The sequence below is a fragment of the Amblyraja radiata genome, chromosome 4 (genome assembly GCF_010909765.2).
Source record: "Amblyraja radiata isolate CabotCenter1 chromosome 4, sAmbRad1.1.pri, whole genome shotgun sequence".
Taxonomy (NCBI): domain Eukaryota; kingdom Metazoa; phylum Chordata; class Chondrichthyes; order Rajiformes; family Rajidae; genus Amblyraja; species Amblyraja radiata.
This window is the reverse complement of record NC_045959.1, coordinates 24136142-24156282: the sequence shown is the minus strand read 5'-3', so window position 1 is coordinate 24156282 and position 20141 is coordinate 24136142. Positions and strand designations below refer to the sequence as shown.

The 20141-nt window shown below is 40.0% G+C and overlaps 1 protein-coding gene across 2 annotated transcripts in view; it reads left to right on the top strand.

Moving 5' to 3' along the window:
* Positions 1 to 20141, top strand: part of fam91a1 (family with sequence similarity 91 member A1) — a 60197-nt gene that overhangs the window by 9364 nt on the left and 30692 nt on the right. Inside the window, exons 2-10 of one of the 2 annotated variants that reach the window (XM_033019076.1) lie at positions 1494 to 1578; positions 2208 to 2359; positions 5052 to 5109; positions 6395 to 6462; positions 9438 to 9551; positions 10517 to 10607; positions 11700 to 11762; positions 15749 to 15855; positions 18552 to 18590. In XM_033019076.1, coding sequence (XP_032874967.1) covers positions 1494 to 1578; positions 2208 to 2359; positions 5052 to 5109; positions 6395 to 6462; positions 9438 to 9551; positions 10517 to 10607; positions 11700 to 11762; positions 15749 to 15855; positions 18552 to 18590 — 777 coding nt within the window. The remainder of the gene's footprint in view (positions 1 to 1493; positions 1579 to 2207; positions 2360 to 5051; positions 5110 to 6394; positions 6463 to 9437; positions 9552 to 10516; positions 10608 to 11699; positions 11763 to 15748; positions 15856 to 18551; positions 18591 to 20141) is intronic. The other variant, XM_033019077.1, reaches the window with a different exon arrangement.

Sequence of the window (20141 nt, the reverse complement as noted above, 5' to 3'; positions counted from 1 at the left end):
CCCCCCCCCCCCCCCCCCCCCCCCCCCCCAGGAAGGGCATTACCTTCATCGCGGTGATTGACAGGCGAGAGGACCAATCAGCTGATCTCAGGGTTTTTTAAACACTCATAACTTTTTTTATTTTTCATCGATGGGAAAAATCCTGGGGCCTCCTCAGTGGAGGAGGACTGTGAGTAAGATGGCCAAAAATCATAGCGATATATGGTAGCATTTTTTCTAAAATCAATATTCAGCGCAGACAGGAAGTGGTCAAGATGACACTTTTAATTATATAGATGACACCCAGCAAAGCCTTGAAAGATATCATCTGAAAGATGGGACCTCTAAAAATACCCCTACCTTTAGACCAGGACATGTGTTAACCTTGATTCAGTACAGGTCCCTCTCAGGTTATGAGTGTTAAGACTTATGGACAGGCCATATATATAAGTGAATGTTTGGGAGACCAGTGGGATGGATTTGCCGGTTGTTGCACACATCTTGTGTGCAGGAACTCGGCTTGTGGCAATTTCATTGCATCTTGCAGAGAAATCTGAATGGTTGAGATAAGCGCCCTTGTTCAAACTTTGTATTGCCAATGTTTTTATTTAAATATATTGCCATGTGGCCGCATTTATGACTTGGGAACAGTTCTCTTGAACAGAATCCTGTCATAACCCAGGAAGGGCCACGTTTCAAGTTTCTCGAATATGATCCAAAACCTTGAGACATCCAATATTCTGCTTCTCTTGGAAGACAGTTTTGTTTAAATTACATTATAAATAAAACTGGTATTGTGTGTGGATGGATCGAGAGTACAATGTAAATTTTATCAAGTCCACGGTAGTCCAAGTAGTGACCTGTTGTGCTCCGCTGCTGAGGTAGGATTATGTTTATGCAGATCAGTTCAACAATCTGATGGTTGTAGGAAAGTAGCTGTTTCTGAACCTGGTGGTGTGGGACCTTCGGCTTCTGTAGAGACGCTTGCATGCCTTGTTCATAATTACATTTATTTGCTGGGCCCAGGATAGGTCAACTGAGATGTTAGTGTCCCGGAATTTGAAGCTGCTAACTTTCTCCGCTGCCAACCCTTCAATGAAAGCTGACATGTGGTCTCGACTTCCCCTTTCTGAAGTTAAAGTATAGTTTCTTGGTTTTGTTACCATTGAGCAAGAGTTGGAGGAAATATTGGGTGACAAGATCTCCTTAAATCTGTTTTAAATCTCTAGTTCAGGCAGTAGCACATCACATTCCAAGATGATATTTGTTGAGCCAAGGCCCCATCATAGATTGACTAAATAATCCTATGGCGTACTTGAAGGAAAGGAAAGTTCACAATTTTCTGACCAATATTAAGCTTTTGATGAACATGACGAAACATTATCTGGTGATTTTATGTAAAAAGAACACACTCTTAATTGTGATCTATTTTTGCAACTCAAGATAAATTTGCGCCACTGGTGCTAATACTTTTAAGAACTCTGATAATTACAAAAAGCTGTGATCTTTTGCAGAGTCTCGGGAACTCTCAGCGCGAGTATGAGAAACAGGTTCTGCTTTATAGCATCCGCAATCAGCTGCGATATAGAACTAATTTGGGTAAGCAGAACAATGATTTATGCAAAGTCTGACCTTCATTATTTAAAATTGTACATGCTTCAGTTTCGAGCCCTTCAAGGAAAAGGGGAAGCTTTAAATCCTCAAATCTTACCCAATGTTCTAGAATTGTATATTATTGAATAATGAAACATTCTTGACATTCTTTCTTAAATCCAAATATTTAAGAAAATCAGATTGCTTACAATTTTAATGGCTAGATTTTCTTTACTTAAAACATGTTGGTTTGGAAAAACTGTCTAAAATTATTTTGTCAAAAGATCATATCCACAATAAACTCATGGAATGTGCATCTTAATTTCCCCAGCTATCTGAGATCTTAACTGGAATTCACTTTTGAAAACTTCTGCATCTCTCTCCTCTAAATACTCCTTAAAACCTACTCTTTGAACCTCAGTTTTGAGACATGGAACTGAATCTTTTCGTCAGCTCTGCCTACTATTTTCTTTATTTAATTTAGATTTCCAGCATTCACAGTACTTTGCTTTTGTTCTGTTAAAAATTGATAAAATTTGATGTGCCTCAATGTTTTGCTCTGTTGTTGTGGTGGGTTTTAATTTGTCTGCTTTCCTGATTATTCTCTTTTAATTTCAACCTCCCCCTGTCACCAGTTAGATGCATCAAGAAAGATGAACGCAAATACTATGAAGAGCTATTTAAGTATAGCAGAGAACATCTCATGTTGTATCCATACCATTTATCTGACATCATGGTGAAGGGATTGCGGGTCACACCCTTTTCCTATTATATAGGAATTATGGAGGTGAGTTTAATAATTCATTAACTTCAAACTGTCATGCAGAAGTCTTAACATGCAATATTATGCACACTCATGGAAATCTGAGGTGTTATTTTTCATTTGGTTATGGGTGTTCTTTTATTGATGCAAGCCTGCATCCTGTGTGTTGGAAGGAAACACAGATGCTGGTTTAAACCAAAGATAGACACAAAAATCTGGAGTAACTCAGCGGGTTAGACAGCGTCTCTGGAGAAAAGGAATTGGTGATGTTTTGGGTCAAGACCCTTCTTCAGACTGAAGAAGGGTCTCGACCCGAAACATCACCTATTCCTTTTCTTCAGACTAAAAAAGGGTCTCGACCGGAAACATCACCCATTCCTTTTCTCCAGAGATCCTGTCTGACCCGCTGAGTTACTCCAGGTTTTTGTGTCTATCTTCCTTTAAGATTCTATTGCTTTCATCCATTGGAGCCCAGACTTCTAACCAAATGGGATTAGTTGGATGGCATTAGTAAAGGGGTGAATGAGTTGAATGGCTTCTTCTGTGTTCTATCTTCTGCATGGAATGCAGAGCATAAAAATGGACCATTTCACCACACATTCATGCTGGTGTTTATGGTGCATGCGAGCTATCCCACCCCCCTTGATCTAATGTTATAAATCTGATGATTGCCCCCTCCCTTTTAAAAAAAAATCTGATTTCAATTACTTCCTAATGGAGCTGTCCCACTTAGGCGATTTTTTAGGTGACTGCCGATGATTGTTAAGTTGCCGGCAGTTCCCTTAAAAAGCGGCAACTGGAATGGCCACTATCAGATTGGAACACAGACGCGCGTGCAGACACACAGACACACACACACACACACGCGCGCGCACACACACACACCCCCGAGTGAAATTGACACGGTGCAAAGCCGATGTGATACATACACACACCGCAATTAACAGGAAGGTTGGTGCTGTAATTAAGAAGCTAAAAATCACAATGTACGGTAAGTCCTTTAAAAGAGGGGGGGAGAAGGAGTGGAGACAACGTTTAAGAAACCAGAGATACACGGCTGTAAAGCTCGGCGGACATCCTTGGTTCTGAAAACTACTGCTTATGTTTTTTTACCAATGAGCCAATTAAATTCACCTGTCAGCACCGGCTACAACCTATGAGAACCTAAGAGATGACACTAAGCTGGGGGGCAGTGTTAGCTGTGAGGAGGATGCTAGGAGACTGCAAGGTGACTTGGATAGGCTGGGTGAGTGGGCAAATGTTTGGCAGATGCAGTATAATGTGGATAAATGTGAGGTTATCCATTTTGGTGGCAAAAACAGGAAAGCAGACTATTATCTAAATGGTGGCCGACTAGGAAAAGGGAGATGCAGCGAGACCTGGGTGTCATGGTACACCAGTCATTGAAAGTGGGCATGCAGGTGCAGCAGGCAGTGAAGAAAGCGAATGGTATGTTAGCTTTCATAGCAAAAGGATTTGAGTATAGGAGCAGGGAGGTTCTACTGCAGTTGTACAGGGTCTTGGTGAGACCACACCTGGAGTATTGCGTACAGTTTTGGTCTCCAAATCTGAGGAAGGACATTATTGCCATAGAGGGAGTGCAGAGAAGGTTCACCAGACTGATTCCTGGGATGTCAGGACTGTCTTATGAAGAAAGACTGGATAGACTTGGTTTATACTCTCTAGAATTTAGGTGATTGAGAGGGGATCTTATAGAAACTTACAAAATTCTTAAGGGGTTGGACAGGCTAGACGCAGGAAGATTGCTCCCGATGTTGGGGAAGTCCAGGACAAGGGGTCACAGCTTAAGGATAAGGGGGAAATCCTTTAAAACCGAGATGAGAAGAACTTTTTTCACACAGAGAGTGGTGAATCTCTGGAACTCCCTGCCACAGAGGGTAGTCGAGGCCAGTTCATTGGCTATATTTAAGAGGGAGTTAGATGTGGCTCTTGTGGCTAAGGGGATCAGAGGGTATGGAGAGAAGGCAGGTACGGGATACTGAGTTGGATGATCAGCCATGATCATATTGAATGGTGGTGCAGGCTCGAAGGGCCGAATGGCCTACTCCTGCACCTAATTTCTATGTTTCTATGTTTCTATGTTAAGAGAACCTTCGACCTCCTGAAAACCCACGAGGACCTCCTGGTGACCCATCTACGGCACGAGAATTCTCACTACTCTCAATGTCGGCTTCATTTTAGTCGCGGCTAATTTTTCAACATGTTGAAAATTTTACGGCGACCATAATGAGGCCGCGACTAGTTCCCAGAATGCAGGAACTCCTCACTACCATGAAGGCGACTCCCCGGCAACCACCCGCGAACATTTGCCGACCATGTGGCGACTGCATAGTCCCCTGCAATAGCCTAAGTAGGACAGGCCCATAATACAGTACTCCATAGAAACAAGTTCTGAAATTAAGGTAAATAAAATGTCATTAATGGCTTTTTGTTAAGTCTCAGTTATGACTATTGGTGCTAATAATGGGTGCAGGAAGAGAGGCTTGGATTATAAATATAATCTGTGGGATTAGCAAGAGCACCTCAACAAATGATTCTAAACCTGGTAAATTGCTAAGGGTGCCAATCCTTGTGAGTTAGCTGATTTTATACCAGTAGTTGTATAATTCAGGAACAAGATCTCTACAGTTTCGGACTGTAATACAGCTGTCAACAGAACCCAATTAAAAAAATATATTTTTCTTTTCCCTTTTAGGATATCATGAATAGTGAAAAAAGTTATGATTCGTTACCTAACTTCACAGCTGCTGATTGTAAGTCTTTTGGTGGTAGAGTAAATGTTCTTTGTTCTTTGTTTAGTAGTGTGTGTCCAACAAACAAAGACTTTTAGAACCCTTTTAATGTAGGGTTGATGTGAGTTTGGGACTTGGTGCAAGTTGGGACACATGCAGTAAAATTTGGACTTTAAAGAATAGAAACAGTTTTGGAAACTTTCTAGGATAAAAGATTGGGTCACTGACTGAAAACTGACTGAAAAATAAACGTAGTATTGGAAATAAAGTCATTGTTTAAAAAATCTTCTTCTTCTTCTTGCGTATGGCGTGCACAGCCTAAAGTTGTAGATCAAGGGTAGACATCCAGGCCAGGACAGCATCAGTCAGTTACTGGGTGGATGGCTTTGATGCCCCCAGGGAAAACCCTCAGTGGGCAGTCATTCACGATGTGTGGGATGGTCTGGTCTGGATATCCTCAGTTGCAAGCAGGGCTGTCTGTCATACCCCACTTATGCAGGCGATGAGCTGTTCTTGCATGGAGGATGTGGATTCTGATCAGGGTTAGCCATTGCTTGCGATGGAGGTCAAAACCTGGTGGTTTTACTGTGGGGTCTGTGATAACCTTTCCATATATGGTGTTGGCATCTTTCCAGGCTCTGCGCCACTCAGTCTTGGAGTCAAAGTCTTCCGGGGACTTCAGGCACATGTTGGGCAGATTGTTCAGGTCAGCATGGATGGGAAGGTCAGGGTTTAAAAAATAACAACTTTCAAAAAATAACAACTTAAGAGAGATCTCGGTGAACATTTTCATCCAGAGGGTAGTCAGTATCTTCAAAGAGCTGCCATGTGAAGCTTGGGATGGTTGCAAATCCGACTTTCAAAAGAAATTTGGATAGATGTATGACACAAAAAGCTGGAGTAACTCAGCGGGCCAGGCAGCATCTCTGGAGAGAAGGAATGGGTGGTGTTTTGGGTCAAGACCCATCTTCAGAGTAGATGTATGGATGGTAAGGGTTAAAAGAGACCTGAGCCAAATGCAGGCAGATGGGACTAGCCCAGAATTATAATTTGGACGGCATGGACAAGTTGGGTCTGAGTGCCTGTTTCTGCATTGTGAATCCACTTATTACAATCAAACCTCAAAAATTCCCTCTCAAGATCTCTGTCTCTTTGTCCTTTAAGAATCTCTAATGTATAGTTCTTTGGTTATCCTATATAGTTAAATTAAAAATTAAAACAATAATTACTGTCTTTGCAGCTGTTTTAACAATAAAACTTGGGGTTTTGAAAAAGGTGGCTTAATAAACATGCTTTTGTTTTAAAGGTCTTAGGCTTCTGGGAATTGGAAGGAACCAGTATATTGACCTTATGAATCAATGTAGATCATCTAAAGTGAGTTCCATTGTAATTAATTTGAAGCAGTATGATTTTCCATTTTACTGATGCGATTCTATGTTGGACAAGTGGTATTTCTTTCCCTTTACAGTAGAAAATAACAAGATGCAGAGTGGAATGCACGTTTGAGTCCTCAATAATGTGCTTGGGTCTATTTTTACATGAGTGCAAATTTTAAAGATGGTTATGCAAATTTTAAAGTGGTTATGTTTCTGGATTAGTAATCTGATGTCTGGACTGCTGAAGAATTGTCACTAAATAAAACTAATAAAATGTTAGAAATGGTCAACAATAATTTTCTGAATTGTAGTAAATCTGATTTATTAACACCCTTAAATTGGGAACCTGCCATCCTTGTGTAGTATGGCCCAAATGTGCCCTGGAAAAGGATAAGCTTGCAAATGAATGAATAACAATTGTATAAGCTGTCACAGCCTCTCCCTCATTGGTTATGGCCAATTTGTGCCAACGTTTAAGCAGTTTTATGCAGTTGGAACATAATAAATCCTTTTTGGATCTGCATATGTTGAATTGGAGAACCTCATAATTTAACTTGGAGATTTCAATGCCAATCTAGATGTAAATATGACATCTACACAACACGTAGCTTAAGATCATCTTTAATCCACATACAGACTTAACAGCATGTTAGTAGTCACTGCCTCCTGTCTGCTACCGAACTGCGTAGCATAGGAAGTCGGTGTTAATATAAATGATACAGTAAGGCGTGGTTAGTGATGCTAACCTATATATGATTGGTTGCATGCATAAACCAATCTACATCCTTCCCCCTTAAAGAGTGAGTATCGTGAGCACCCATGCCATTAAAGTTAAACAAATTCGCCATATCTATCAGGCGGTCTACTGATGCGGCCGAACGCGTACGGGCCAAGCCCCTCCTTCACCGAAAAGACCTGGATCTTTTCATGGCATCTGGGCCAGCGAGGTTAAGTAGAAGGAAGGCTTTGACAGCGTCTGGTTCATTTCGATGCGCGACGTTCATATAGTGCCGGTAATCCATTTCAAAAGTAGCCCAGCGCTCACCGCTATCCGAATCAAAGATAAGCTGTGCAGGTTTTCGGCAGGAAAAAGCCATCGCAAAAAGTGAAAATAAAAACTTGATAAAAGGAAATAAAAAAACGATAAACAGGAGAAGTGGGTTAACTCAAACTTGACACCATGTAAATATGACATCTACACAACACGTAGCTTAAGATCATCTTTAATCCACATACAGACTTAACAGCATGTTAGTAGTCACTGCCTCCTGTCTGCTACCGAACTGCGTAGCATAGGAAGTCGGTGTCAATATAAATGATACAGTAAGGCGGGATTAGTGATGCTAACCTATATATGAAGGTTGCATGCATAAACCAATCTACACTAGACATTTATCTGAACCTGGATCAAGTTTTTACAAAGCAAAGAATAGTCATGTTATTAGGACAACGCAGAACGCACAGATTTATCTTAAACCTGTGGGCTAATTGTAATACCTGATTAGATCGGAGTGTAAAAGCACCATATTGGAGACTGCACGTGGAAAAAATATTGGAAGAAGGTGATTTACAACTTTATCCACTTTAAGCATTACTATCAGTGAAATGAAGCGCAGTATGTCAATACTAGATGTAAAAAGTATAAGCCATCCACGGGTAACGAGTAGCTTCCATTTTAACAGACGTCCACATGTGAATTTTGTACACAAACATCTCTCAACATGCTACCCATATCTCCACAGTTTTGTAATGAATAGCAACAAACACACACAAGACTGATAAGAAAGGATATTGACAAATAATGTAGAAATACAGAGGAAATTAATTCTTTGTTTGTAGGAACGAACATATTGACATTGGACTTTTCAATTTCATGATATTGGCGGAGCTCGTTCTTATGTAGGTAGAGGAGTCCATAAATCAGGTGTTCATAACCTGGGAACGACCTCTTTCATACAGCTCTGAAATATCTCTGGTTTAATGAGTAGGTATATATGAAAAAAAGAATGATGGAGAATAATAATGTATATAATTGGGCTCCAACGAAAATACATTGAATAGATGAGTGACCTCAAACCGGTTTCCCCCACCCGCAGCCATACTATTTTATCCTCTGTGGCTGGGCAAAATCTCGCATTGAGACTCTGATTTTCAGCTACTGCCAAGATGCGGTGCAGTACAGGGCCTTTCTTGCCTCTGCCTCGAACATAGCTTAGACAGTTAATGGCATTAACAAATGTTTGGAAATATCTGACTGCTATTAACATAAATACAAATCATAAATTAAACTGATTAAAGTTAAAACACTGAAAATACTTGCACACACTTTAACCCATTCAATCAAATAAAAAAGGCACAAAGTGAAAACTGCTTCTGCTGGAGATTTGGAGTAAAAACAGAAAATGCTCGAAATACTCATTGGGTCAGATATGTGGTGAGACAGACGGTTACCTTTTCAGGTTGATGATGAAAGATCATTGACCGTAATCAGTAACACTTTTTCTCTGTAGACGCTGCCTGACCCAAGTATTTTGAGCATTTTCTGTTTTCATTTAAATTATGTGGTCTGCTGAATGTTCTGTGGACAGATATTTATTTCCATTGATTTTAGAAAGGTGAAGCAGGCAGATTTCCTGGGAAGATCTGAGGAAGTCTGTATTAGACTGTTGGATTCCATGAGGAATCGAGCAGTCCAAAGTGGATAACTGGAGCAAAATGCTGGACTTCAGTCTGTGCTTGGAGTCCTGAGCTTCTGGCTAGTTAAATGTGTAAAAGCTAGCAAGTCTAAGTATATCTGTTGGCTTTTCAGCATAATATGGAGGCCAGTAATTTCAATTTTAAATGTTTAATATGGTTTTTTTTTAATTAACTTTGTTCGAGGAATATAATGGCATTTGCTAATTGTAGAGTAAATAATATTTAATCAATATGTAATGGAAGTTCATTAATTGTGTTGAACCATCAATATTCCAGAAATTTTTCAGGAGGAAAACTGCTCGTGACTTGCTGCCAGTGAAGCCTGTAGAGATTACTATTGAGCCATGGTGGGTGGTTCAGGCTGGTTTTATCACAGAGGATGATATCAAGGTAAAATAAAAAACAATAATGGTTGATGGCAGAAGCTTCATTTGTTGCTGTTGTATTTGTTGCCAAAGATCATTAAATTCATATTAATGATTGAGTGCAGGATCTATACAACATCCTATGCAACACTGAAATAAGTTAATTTGGTGCACAGAATAGTGTGGAATAGTGATTGCATGGGACTCTTCTGAATATTCAGTTTGTGAGGTTGGAGAGGCATTCATTTAGAGGGTGAGAAAAGTTGAGGTCTATAATCTGGGAACTGGTAATAGATTTATTAAGAGCATTGGCGTTTGGAGGAGATATCGGCGTTTGGAGGAGTGTTATCTTTCAGCGATGGAAAAGTTATTAAGCCCTTTCAGTCAGTATAAGTGTCCCTTTCTCAGTGGGTTGTTTACAAAGTCAGTATTGGACCTGTGAAAATAGAAGTGAGGGTGCAGCAAGATGTCAATCAACGTCAATGTGGTTGGTGAAGTAACTAAATATTTTTCAATAATCCACAGGGTCTGGGAACAGAGGGCCAGGACCAGGCACAGCTCGGGAACTGAGACAGCCAGTGTATTATTCCGGGCAAAGCAAAGTTAAGCACTAAATTAAGAAGGGGAAAAATAGCTTGGAGTTGGGTTGAGTATGGAATTTTGAAATAAGAGCTAAGCATATGAAGCTGACACCTTTGTGGGCAAGTCTTTAAGGGTCCAAAGAGCAGAAGGTCAAAGGGCACCATTAAAATGTAACCAAGTGTGATTGGAAGGGATGAATTGGAACACGTTTCAATCTTTGAAAAATCAGGTTATAGATAGATTCTGTTTTCAAATCCAATAGTGTGTCCTTGTGGGACCCAGAAATATGGCCAACCTGCAAATCAGCACAACTAACTGGTAACTTTGTGGTCTTTGAAAAACGTAAGTTTGGGTAATTTCTGATTCTCATCTTAGATCATTTTCAAAATAGCTGCCTTATTTTTCTAGCTTTGTTCTGGGCCTGAAAAGAGTTCTATTGATAAAATTATTGATTCGGGACCTCAGTTGGTTGGAATATTGGAACACAATGTGGTTCTTGGTGAGTATATTCTTTAGGATGTCTTCACAAAACTTTTCTTGCTGAATCCTGAAACTCTTAACTTTGCCCTCAATAATTGGGTCAACTACTTGTTGAACCAAAGTGTGGCAGATGGATTTCAGCAAAGGTATGTGCAAGGCTGGCTTGTTGGCCTTGCAGAAAGGATAGATCAAAACATTTTTTTAACTGGAGCAGGAGAAAGCTATATGATTCATGTAAGATCGTGGCAGCTCAACATACTGAGTTCTACTTCATTCCTGTGCTTCATTCTCAGTTCCTTTCAAACATGCATCAATCCTATTCTGGAATACACTTGTCACATTTGTGTTTTCTGGGCGAGATAAATCAACTGTGGCTAGTTCCCCAGCCACTAACAGCAGAGAGTTCCAAAGATTTGCATCCCTGTCAAGTGAAGACATGTTTCCGCCTTTTTAGTTTAGAGATCCAGCACGGAAACAGGCCCTTGGGCCCGTCGAGTCCGCGCTGACCATCAATCCACGCATACTAACACCATCACACAATTTACAGGGACAATTTACAATTACATCACCATTACAAGGCCAATTAGCCTTTGGAGTGCGGGAGGAAACCGGAGAAAACCCACACAGTTCATGGGGAGAACATACAATTATTTAATAATAATTCAATAGATAATAGTTTTCATGATCAATTTGTGGAAAATACTTTCAGCTGTTTGTTGTGAATATTAACAGATTAATGTGCTTTTTCATGGAATCATTTGATTTGCACTTAAATCACATTGAAGTTGGAGGATAACAGGATCTGTTGAGAGCAGGGAAAAGTTCTTGTAAGTTTTGGGTAATGCCAGATTGTTGGGAAGAATAGATGGCAATCTTTATGTCAGGTTGCCTTTCCTGGCTTTATCCAATATGACCCCCTAAAAGGATGAGTGCAGACCTATTCCTCAGTATTAAAACCATTTGCTACTTATTTTTAGTTTTAAAAAGATGGGAATTAAATTAAAAGCACTGAGCACGAGTTGAAAAAACTGTACATTTGTGGCTTCTGGGCAAGATAAATCAACAATGTCTGATTGCACTTAACTGACCAGTTTGCTTTTCAAATTTGCAGGTTTGTATAACAAAGGCTTCATTTACCTTGATGTACCAATATCTGATGACAGCTGTATTGCAGGTGAGCAGTGTGCTTCCAGTGAGCTTGCAGTAACACTAAAAGGTTAAGCTTACAATGGAGCACGTGATCTGAGTGAATTTATGAATAAATCTATCCCTTGCGTAAATTATTATCACAATGATTTTAAAGTAGGATCGTTCGCAGTCAAGATTAAACTATTTTTTAAAAAGAGTTTGCTCTCGGATCTCTACTTTTGATGTGGAGTAAATAAGAAGAAACTGGTTTGGCTCAGTAACCATAAATTTAAGGTAATTGGCAAAACAATTGTTTTGATCTGTTAAATATTGAGAACAGGATTGCTGCAGATGGAATATTAACCTACAAAAGAGAGTTTGGATGTTTGGTGAGCAATATTTGCAGAAGAGATAAATCTACAGTGTCCTCCATAATGTTTGGGACATAGACCCATAATTTATTTATTTGCCTCTGTACTCCACAATTTGAGATTTGTAATAGAAAAAATCACATGTGGTTAAAGTGCACATTGTCAGATTTTATTAAGGCCATTTTTATACATTTTGGTTTCACTATGTAGAAATTACAGCTGTTTTTTACATAATCCCCCCATTTCAGGGCACCATTTGTTTGGGACACATGACTTCACAGGTGTTTGTATTTGCTCAGGTGTGTTTAATTGTCTCCTTAATGCGGGAATAAGAGAGCTCACAGCACCTAGTCTTTCCTCCAGTTTCCATCACCTTTGGAAACTTTTATTGCTGTTTATCAACATGAGGACCAAAGTTGTGCCAATGAAAGTCAAAGAAGCCATTATGAGACTGAGAAACAAGAATAAAACTGTTAGAGACATCAGGCAAACCGTTGGCTTACCAAAATCATTAAGAAGAAAGAGAGCATTGGTGAGCTTACTAATCACAAAGGGACTGGCAGGCCAAGGAAGACCTCCACAGCTGATGACAGAAGAATTCACTCTATAATAAAGTAAAACCCCCAAACACCTGTCCGGCCAACCAGAAACACTCTTCAGTAATCAGGTGTGGATTTGTCAATGACCACTGTCTGCTGAAGACTTCATGAACAGAAATACAGAGGCTACACTGCAAGATGCAAACCACTGGTTAGCTGCAAAAATTGGATGGCCAGGTTACAGTTTGCCAAGAAGCACTTAAAAGAGCAACCACAGTTCTGGAAAAACATCTTGAAGTGTATAGACACATCCTATCTGCTCAAGTTCAAACAAATGCCTCAAACCTCATTGGCCAGCGGTTCATTCTGCAGCAAGACAATGATCCCAAACATACTGCTCCGAGATCGCCAGAGTCGGAGCTCCAACCAGCGCGGCCTGAGGACTTTGGGTGCTGCGGTCTCCGGGGAGGGAGCGGCTGCTCCAGACGTTTCCAAGCCGCTGAGGAGTGTTCACCCGACGCCGGAGTTCCATTTTCCCGGCAAGAGGGCCGGAAAACATCGGACTGGCTGCGGAGGCCACAAATAGGCCCCGACCTCGGGTGATCACAGAGGAAGAGGACTGAACTTTCTGGTGCCTTTCCCCACAGTGGAAAATTTTGATTCTGTTGTGGGGGGACATTCATGTTGAATTCTATAATGTGTTGTGTCATTTTTCTTTTTTAAATTTTTCTATCGATGTACTTAATTATTTCTTCTATGTAAAGCACTTTGGTTTCAACGCGAGTTGATTTAAACGTGCTATATAAATAAAATTTACTTACTGCTAAAGCAACAAAGGAGTTTTTCAAAGCTAAAAAATGGTCAAATCTTGAGTGGCCAAGTCAATCACCTATCTGAACCCAATTGAGCATGCCTTTTATATGCTGAAGAGAAAACTAAAGGGGACTAGCGTCCAAAACAGCTAAAGATGACTGTAATACAGGCCTGGCAGAGCATTACCAGAGAAGACATCCAGCAACTGGTGATGTCCATGAATCACAGACTTCAAGCATTCATTGCACGACAGATGGTACAATGGGCTAAGTGTTCGGCTGGCGACCGGAAGGTAGCCGGTTCGAATCCCGCTTGGAGTGCATACTGTCGTTGTGTCCTTGGGCAAGACACTTCACCCACCTATGCCTGTGTGTGAATGTGTGTGAGTGATTGGTGGTGGTCGGAGGGGCCGTAGGCGCAGATTGGCAGCCGCGCTTCCGTCAGTCTGCCCCAGGGCAGCTGTGGCTACAGAAATAGCTTACCATCACCGAATGTGACTGAGGAGTGAATGAATAATGCGATGTAAAGCGCCTTGAGTATTAGAAAGGCGCTATATAAATCCCATCCATTATTGCGTGCAAAGGATACGCAACAAAATACTAAACATGACTACTTTCATTTACATGACATTACTGTGTCCCAAATATTATTGCCCTGAATTTGGGGGGCGGTACTAAAACACTGCTGTCATTTCTACATGGTGAAACCAAAATGTATAAAATGGCCTTTATGTGCACATTAACCACATGTGATTTTTTTTCTATTACAAATCTCAAATTGTGGAGCACAGAGGCAAATAAATAAACGATGGGTCTTTGTCCCAAATATTATGGAGAGCATTGTATGGGGTAACTCCTTCAAAGAGTTAGCACATTGACCATATAGTGTCCTCCTGAACTACATCATTTTATAACTCAGTAGTTATGTCACTAAATTCCATGTTTTTCCTGTTATTTTAAATTTAAATTCTTCTTCAGAAGCCTGTGGCTTAATCTTAGATGGCATCATTGTGTTAATGTTCCATCTGTTGGAACGTTTGCAATGGGCAATTTACCTGTTATAGAGAAAAATATATTTGGATTGCATAAAGAACCTTAAATTACATAAAGGAACCTTTATTCTGATTTTAAGTGGTACATTCTTAACATTTGCCTCGTGTCAGAAGGTGATAACTCAAATCTCACTTTAGTACAAGAGATTGTAACTTAAAGTCACACTTCAGAGCAGTCAGCCTTGGAAAAAGTTGTGCACTGTTCAAGTTCTGGTGGGACACATTAGTATCTGAAAAATGCACAATTCTATTGACATGCCATCACAAAGGTCATATGGATATGGAAGATTCCACAGTCCAGTTAGTTGTGGTAAAAAGCATGTTTCCATGTCACAAATTAAATATAACACGATTGATGAATTAGGGATGCTGTTAAAATGACCTTAGTTTTTGACAATTATATGGAGAAAAAACATTGTTATTGCGAGTCTGGAATTCTCTCGCCCCTTTCCTCTATTGACACAATTATTTTTCTAACACTGTTTTCTATAACACAAGGTTTTTAAGGACCTGAACTATCACATTATAACATAAATACCTGTACTTACTGCCTGAAGATGAACTGGGAATTTCTGTGCTGTCCGTCTCAGCAGCATCACAGGAAACAGATGGTTGTGAGATTAAAATAAGATAATATGGTAGAGATGGGTTAGGCAAGTACAGAGATATAATGTTTCAGGTTGATGACCTTACAGGGGTTATGTGTTTAACAAATTTTGATGGGACGTAAATGGGGTGATTTAAAAAAAAAGTCTAGAATAGGTGCAAAAAGTTGCAGTAGGATCTTTTATTCCTTGGCTGCAGGACTCTTGGACGAACCATCTTGCTATCCTTGTGTTGTTAGCGGATCCTTAACCTAGATATCAGCTTACACCTTGTCCACTCCTTAGTAGTACCACCTGTGCATTCACCATATCTCTTGCTGTCCAGAACCCCAAACACTTCCAAATTTCTGTACTGCTTCACCATTTAGTGCAGCCTCTTCCTCTAACAAATGCAGATTGAGCAATGACATCACCTATCACCTCCATTTCAACCCATGAGCAAGATTTAGCAAACTTAATTCAAAGTTGTCACTGTGATATTGGGGGGAAGGGATTGTAAAGCTGTGTTGAGAGCAACAATGAGGCAAAATGATTATGAAACCCTCCTTTGGGGAAACATGCAACTTTGTAATTATTGATTTCAAATTAAACATTTCAATGATTAAGGTTTGAGAACTGGAAAATCCATTTTGATTTCTTCTTTTCACTTTTAGTTCCACCATTGGAAGGTTTTGTGATGAACAGGGTGCAAGGTGATTACTTTGAAACGCTTCTCTACAAGATTTTTGTTTCTATCGATGAACAAACCAATGTTGCAGAGGTAGGGGGGCTAAAACAAAAGCTATGTCATTCAATACATTTTCTTTCCCATTGCAAATAAGTACTTTATGTGGCAAAGAAGAATTTTGTTACTGAGGGAATAATGAATTGTGAGAGGCCTGGTCTTTCTTATGAGATGTTGATGAGAAGCTCTAACTTCTCTCTGGGGTATCTGTAATGAATCCCACAGCACACGATTAAGAGCAAGGCAATGGCTTCCATTGTACCTGGCAGTTTTATAATTCAATCAGCAAACATTTCTTTAAAACAATGTTTGTGTTTTCATTAGTGTTTGTATAAGTTAGCTGTGGGCAAATTGACAACAAGGTTTCTTATATTACAGAAGTGCCAACAATTAAAAAGTGTTTCATTACGTGGGAAGCACTTAAGAAGGTCTTGAGACCATGAATGATGCATTGTAAATGCGATTGTTTGCTTGTTTCTTTTTTTAAATTTTTATATAGCTTGACTTTTTTCATATACTTTTCTGAGAAACTTTCACTAAAGTCTTGAACCTGAAAAGGAAATAATGTTAAGACATTAGAAAAGAAAAGTGAAACAATTGCTTAAATTAGATTATTCATATCTATAAAAAAAAATCACAAAATGCCAAAAGTTAATTGTTAATGGTAAATTTTGTATTGACTAGGCCATAGTTTTTATATTGTGTGCTGTTTTGGATATGCTTTCTGGAGGTAACTTCAAGTCTAGTTCAAGTGAGTTTATTGTCATGTGTCCCTGATAGGACATTGAAATTCTTGCTTTGCTTAGCACACAGAACATAGTAGGCATTTACTATCTATAGATATATAAAGAGCATGAATCACCCAAGTATCACCCAACTGTAGGAAATTATAATAAGATGGAATTGTGGAAATATTGCCTCTATCCCAAAGCAGGCAAGAAATATCACACATTTAATTAGAAAGATTTAGGGAACCCAATTTCAATTACTTTGGGTGTGTTCACGATGGGGGGGTATTTGGAAAATAGATTGGGAGGCAAAGTATGACATATGAAAGGGAAATCATGCTTGACTAATCTTCTGGAATTTTTTTGAGGATGTAACAAGAAAAAATGATAAGGGAGAGCTAGTGGATGTGGTGGACTTTCAAAACGCCTTTAACAAGATCCCACACGAGATTCATATGCAAAATGAGAGCACATAGTATTGGGGGTAGGGTATTGACATGGGTAGAGAACTGGTTGGCAGACACGAAGCAAGGAGTATGAATTAATGGGTCAATTTCAGAATGGCAGGCAGTGACTAGTGGGATGCCGCAGGGCTTGGTGCTGGGACCCCCGTTATTTAATATATATTAATGATTTAGACGAGGGAATTAAATGTAACATTTCTGGGTGGCAGTGTGAGCTGTGAGGAGAATGCTATGAGGCTGCAGGATGACTTGGATAGGTTGGATGAGTGGGCAGATGCAGTATAATATGGATAAATGTGAGGTTATCCATTTTGGTGGCAAGAACAGGAAGACATATTATTATCTGAATGGTGTCAGATTAGGAAAAGGGGAGGTGCAACGAGACCTGGGGGTGCTTGTACATCAGTGACTGAAAGTAAACATACAGGTACAGCAGGCCGGGAAGAGAGCTAATTATTGCAAGAGGATTTGAGTTTAAGAACAAGGAGGTCCTACTGCAGTTGTACAGGGCCCTGGTGAGACCGCACCTGGAGTATTGTGTGCAATTTTGGTCTCCTAATTTGAGGAAGGACATTATTGCTATTGAGGGAGTGCAGCGTAGGTTTGCCTGGTTAATTCCCGGTATGGCGAGACTGGCATATGATGAACGAATGGGGTGACTGGGCTTGTATTCACTGGAATTTAGAAGGATGAGAGGGTATCTTATAGAAACATATACAATTCTTAAAGGATTGGACAGGCTAGATGCAAGAAAAATGTTCCCAATGTCAGGGGAGTCCAGAACCAGGGGGTTACAATTTAAGAATAAGTGGTAGGCCATTTAGGACTGAGGTGAGGAAAAACATTTTCACCCAGAGAGTTAGAAATCTGGAATTCTCTGCCACAGAAGGCAGTGGAGGCCAATTCACTGGATGTTTTCAAGAGAGAGTTAGATTTAGATCTTAGGGCTCAAGGAATCAAGGGATATGGGGAAAAAGCAGGAACGGGAGATCAGCCATGATCATATTGAATGGTGGTGCTGACTTGAAGGGCTGAATGGCCTACTCCTGCACCTATTTTTCTCTGTTTCTATGACATGAATAATGAGGGGAATGGGAAAATGGCAAAATCTCATTTGTGATAGAGATGACAGTTTTGAACCGGCCCGTTTGCGGAGCATGGATTGAGCCGCGGGACTTACCTATCATCACCCGGCGGGGTCACAACATCGGAGGCTTGGATTGCCTCAGCGCAGAGGGAGAGCAAGGATGGAAGAAACAATGACTTTGGGACTTAAACTGTGTTGAGTGTTTGTTATTTATTCTATGTTATGACTGCAGGCTAAACCATTTCATTGCACTGAAAAGTGCAATGACAATAAATTGAATCAAATCAAATCAAATCAAATCAGGAGAGGACTCGAGAATAGAAGAAAATGGCAAGATTTGATAGAGAATTGTTAATATGCAAGTCATCTTTGCAGAGATTCAGGAGACTAATTAATTTGTCTATTTTACAATCTCTATCTTTGAATAATGTAATGATTTTTAATGTTTTCCAGTTGGCAAATGTGTTGGAGATAGATCTATCCCTTGTGAAGGTATGTTGCTTTGCTAAATAATACACTGAGGTTGTGATTACTGTTTAACCTTTTACAGTTATTCTAATTTATGATAGTGGTATTTTTGGTTGTTCAGAGTCTGTTTAAATATACAAACTGGTTAGAAAATACTGTGAATATTAGTGTGCATCTATGCTACCTTTTGTAGTTCTGCACATCTCCACTAGAATGGACAGAGAAATAGAATTTTTAAAATACCAGTAAAGATTTTTAAATGTACTTTAAAAAGAAAGGAATTTTACTAATTCAGTCCGTTTTTGATGTCCACCACAAACAATAAACTAGCCAATTTAGTCTATTTCCTTCCATTTTTTTCCTCTTTCTCCCTTCCTTTTATCATTATTTTCCTTTTTCTCCATACTTTTCTTACTTTTTCTTTGTTTTTCCGTCCTTTTCATTCTATTCTGGAATTGCCAATGTGGGAACTGCAAACTATTTTTCAAAGACTAGGCAGGTAGTTGTAGATAGGGCAGGTGGATTGGTAGTATGTGATGTGGTTAACTCCTTCCATTGCTTATGCAAGACTTCCGTGTGACTCCAAGGCACAACCTCAGTAATCTCGTTACCATCCTGAATATTTTATCTCCACTGGGTGGTCATGGGCAGGACATTCTCACGAGTCGGTGGAGATGTTGCATTTTACTAGGAGGCTAGCAGCATCTCTTTGAATTGTTTGCTCTGTTTATTTGGTTGTCTCTTTCTGTGACAGCTCTGAATAGTGTGTTTTGGGAGTGTGGTGTTGGACGTGTGAATAACGTGCCTTGCCGAATGTAGTCAGCTGAATAACTATTGTCTCAGTACTGGGAGATGTTGGACTGGGAGAGGATACTAATGTCAGTGCACCTATTCAAAATGAATTTGGAGTACTTTACAGAGACAGTGCTGATAGTGTTTTTCCAGTGTTTTGAAATGTCTAAAAGATCCTGGAGCATCCAGGAGGGCAGGTTTTATGCTGTCTGGCAGGCTATGAGTTTTGTAACAAGGCTGAGGCTTGATTTTCAATACCCTCTTCCTCAATCAACTGAATAATGTGCTGGCAAATTGAAAGTAGTGGTTAATTTCATTGTCCGTGTCTGCCTTGGTAGAGAAGTAGCACCCAAGATACAGGAAATGGTCCATGTTTGGTAGTGTCTTATGCATCTTTGTCAAAGGGCACTTTGGTGAGAGGGAGCAGATTGGTAAAGGAATTTTGTCTTGCAGTTACCGAGCATTAGACCCATCCTCCCATTTACACAGTTAAAGCATTGATAATGTAATGGATCTTTGCCATGATCATGTGCATGCACAAGCATCCTCTTTATGCTCTGTGGAGTCTTTTAAGTTCCACCGGAGTCTGTGGAGTCTTTTAAGTTCCTGGGAACCATCATCTCCAAGGACCTTAAGTGGGGTGCGACCATCGACTCCACAGTCAAAAAGGCACAACAGAGGATGTACTTCCTGCGGCAGCTGAGGAAGCACAATCTGCCACAGGCAATGATGGTCCAATTCTATACGGCCATCGTAGAGTCTGCCCTCACCTTCTCCATCATG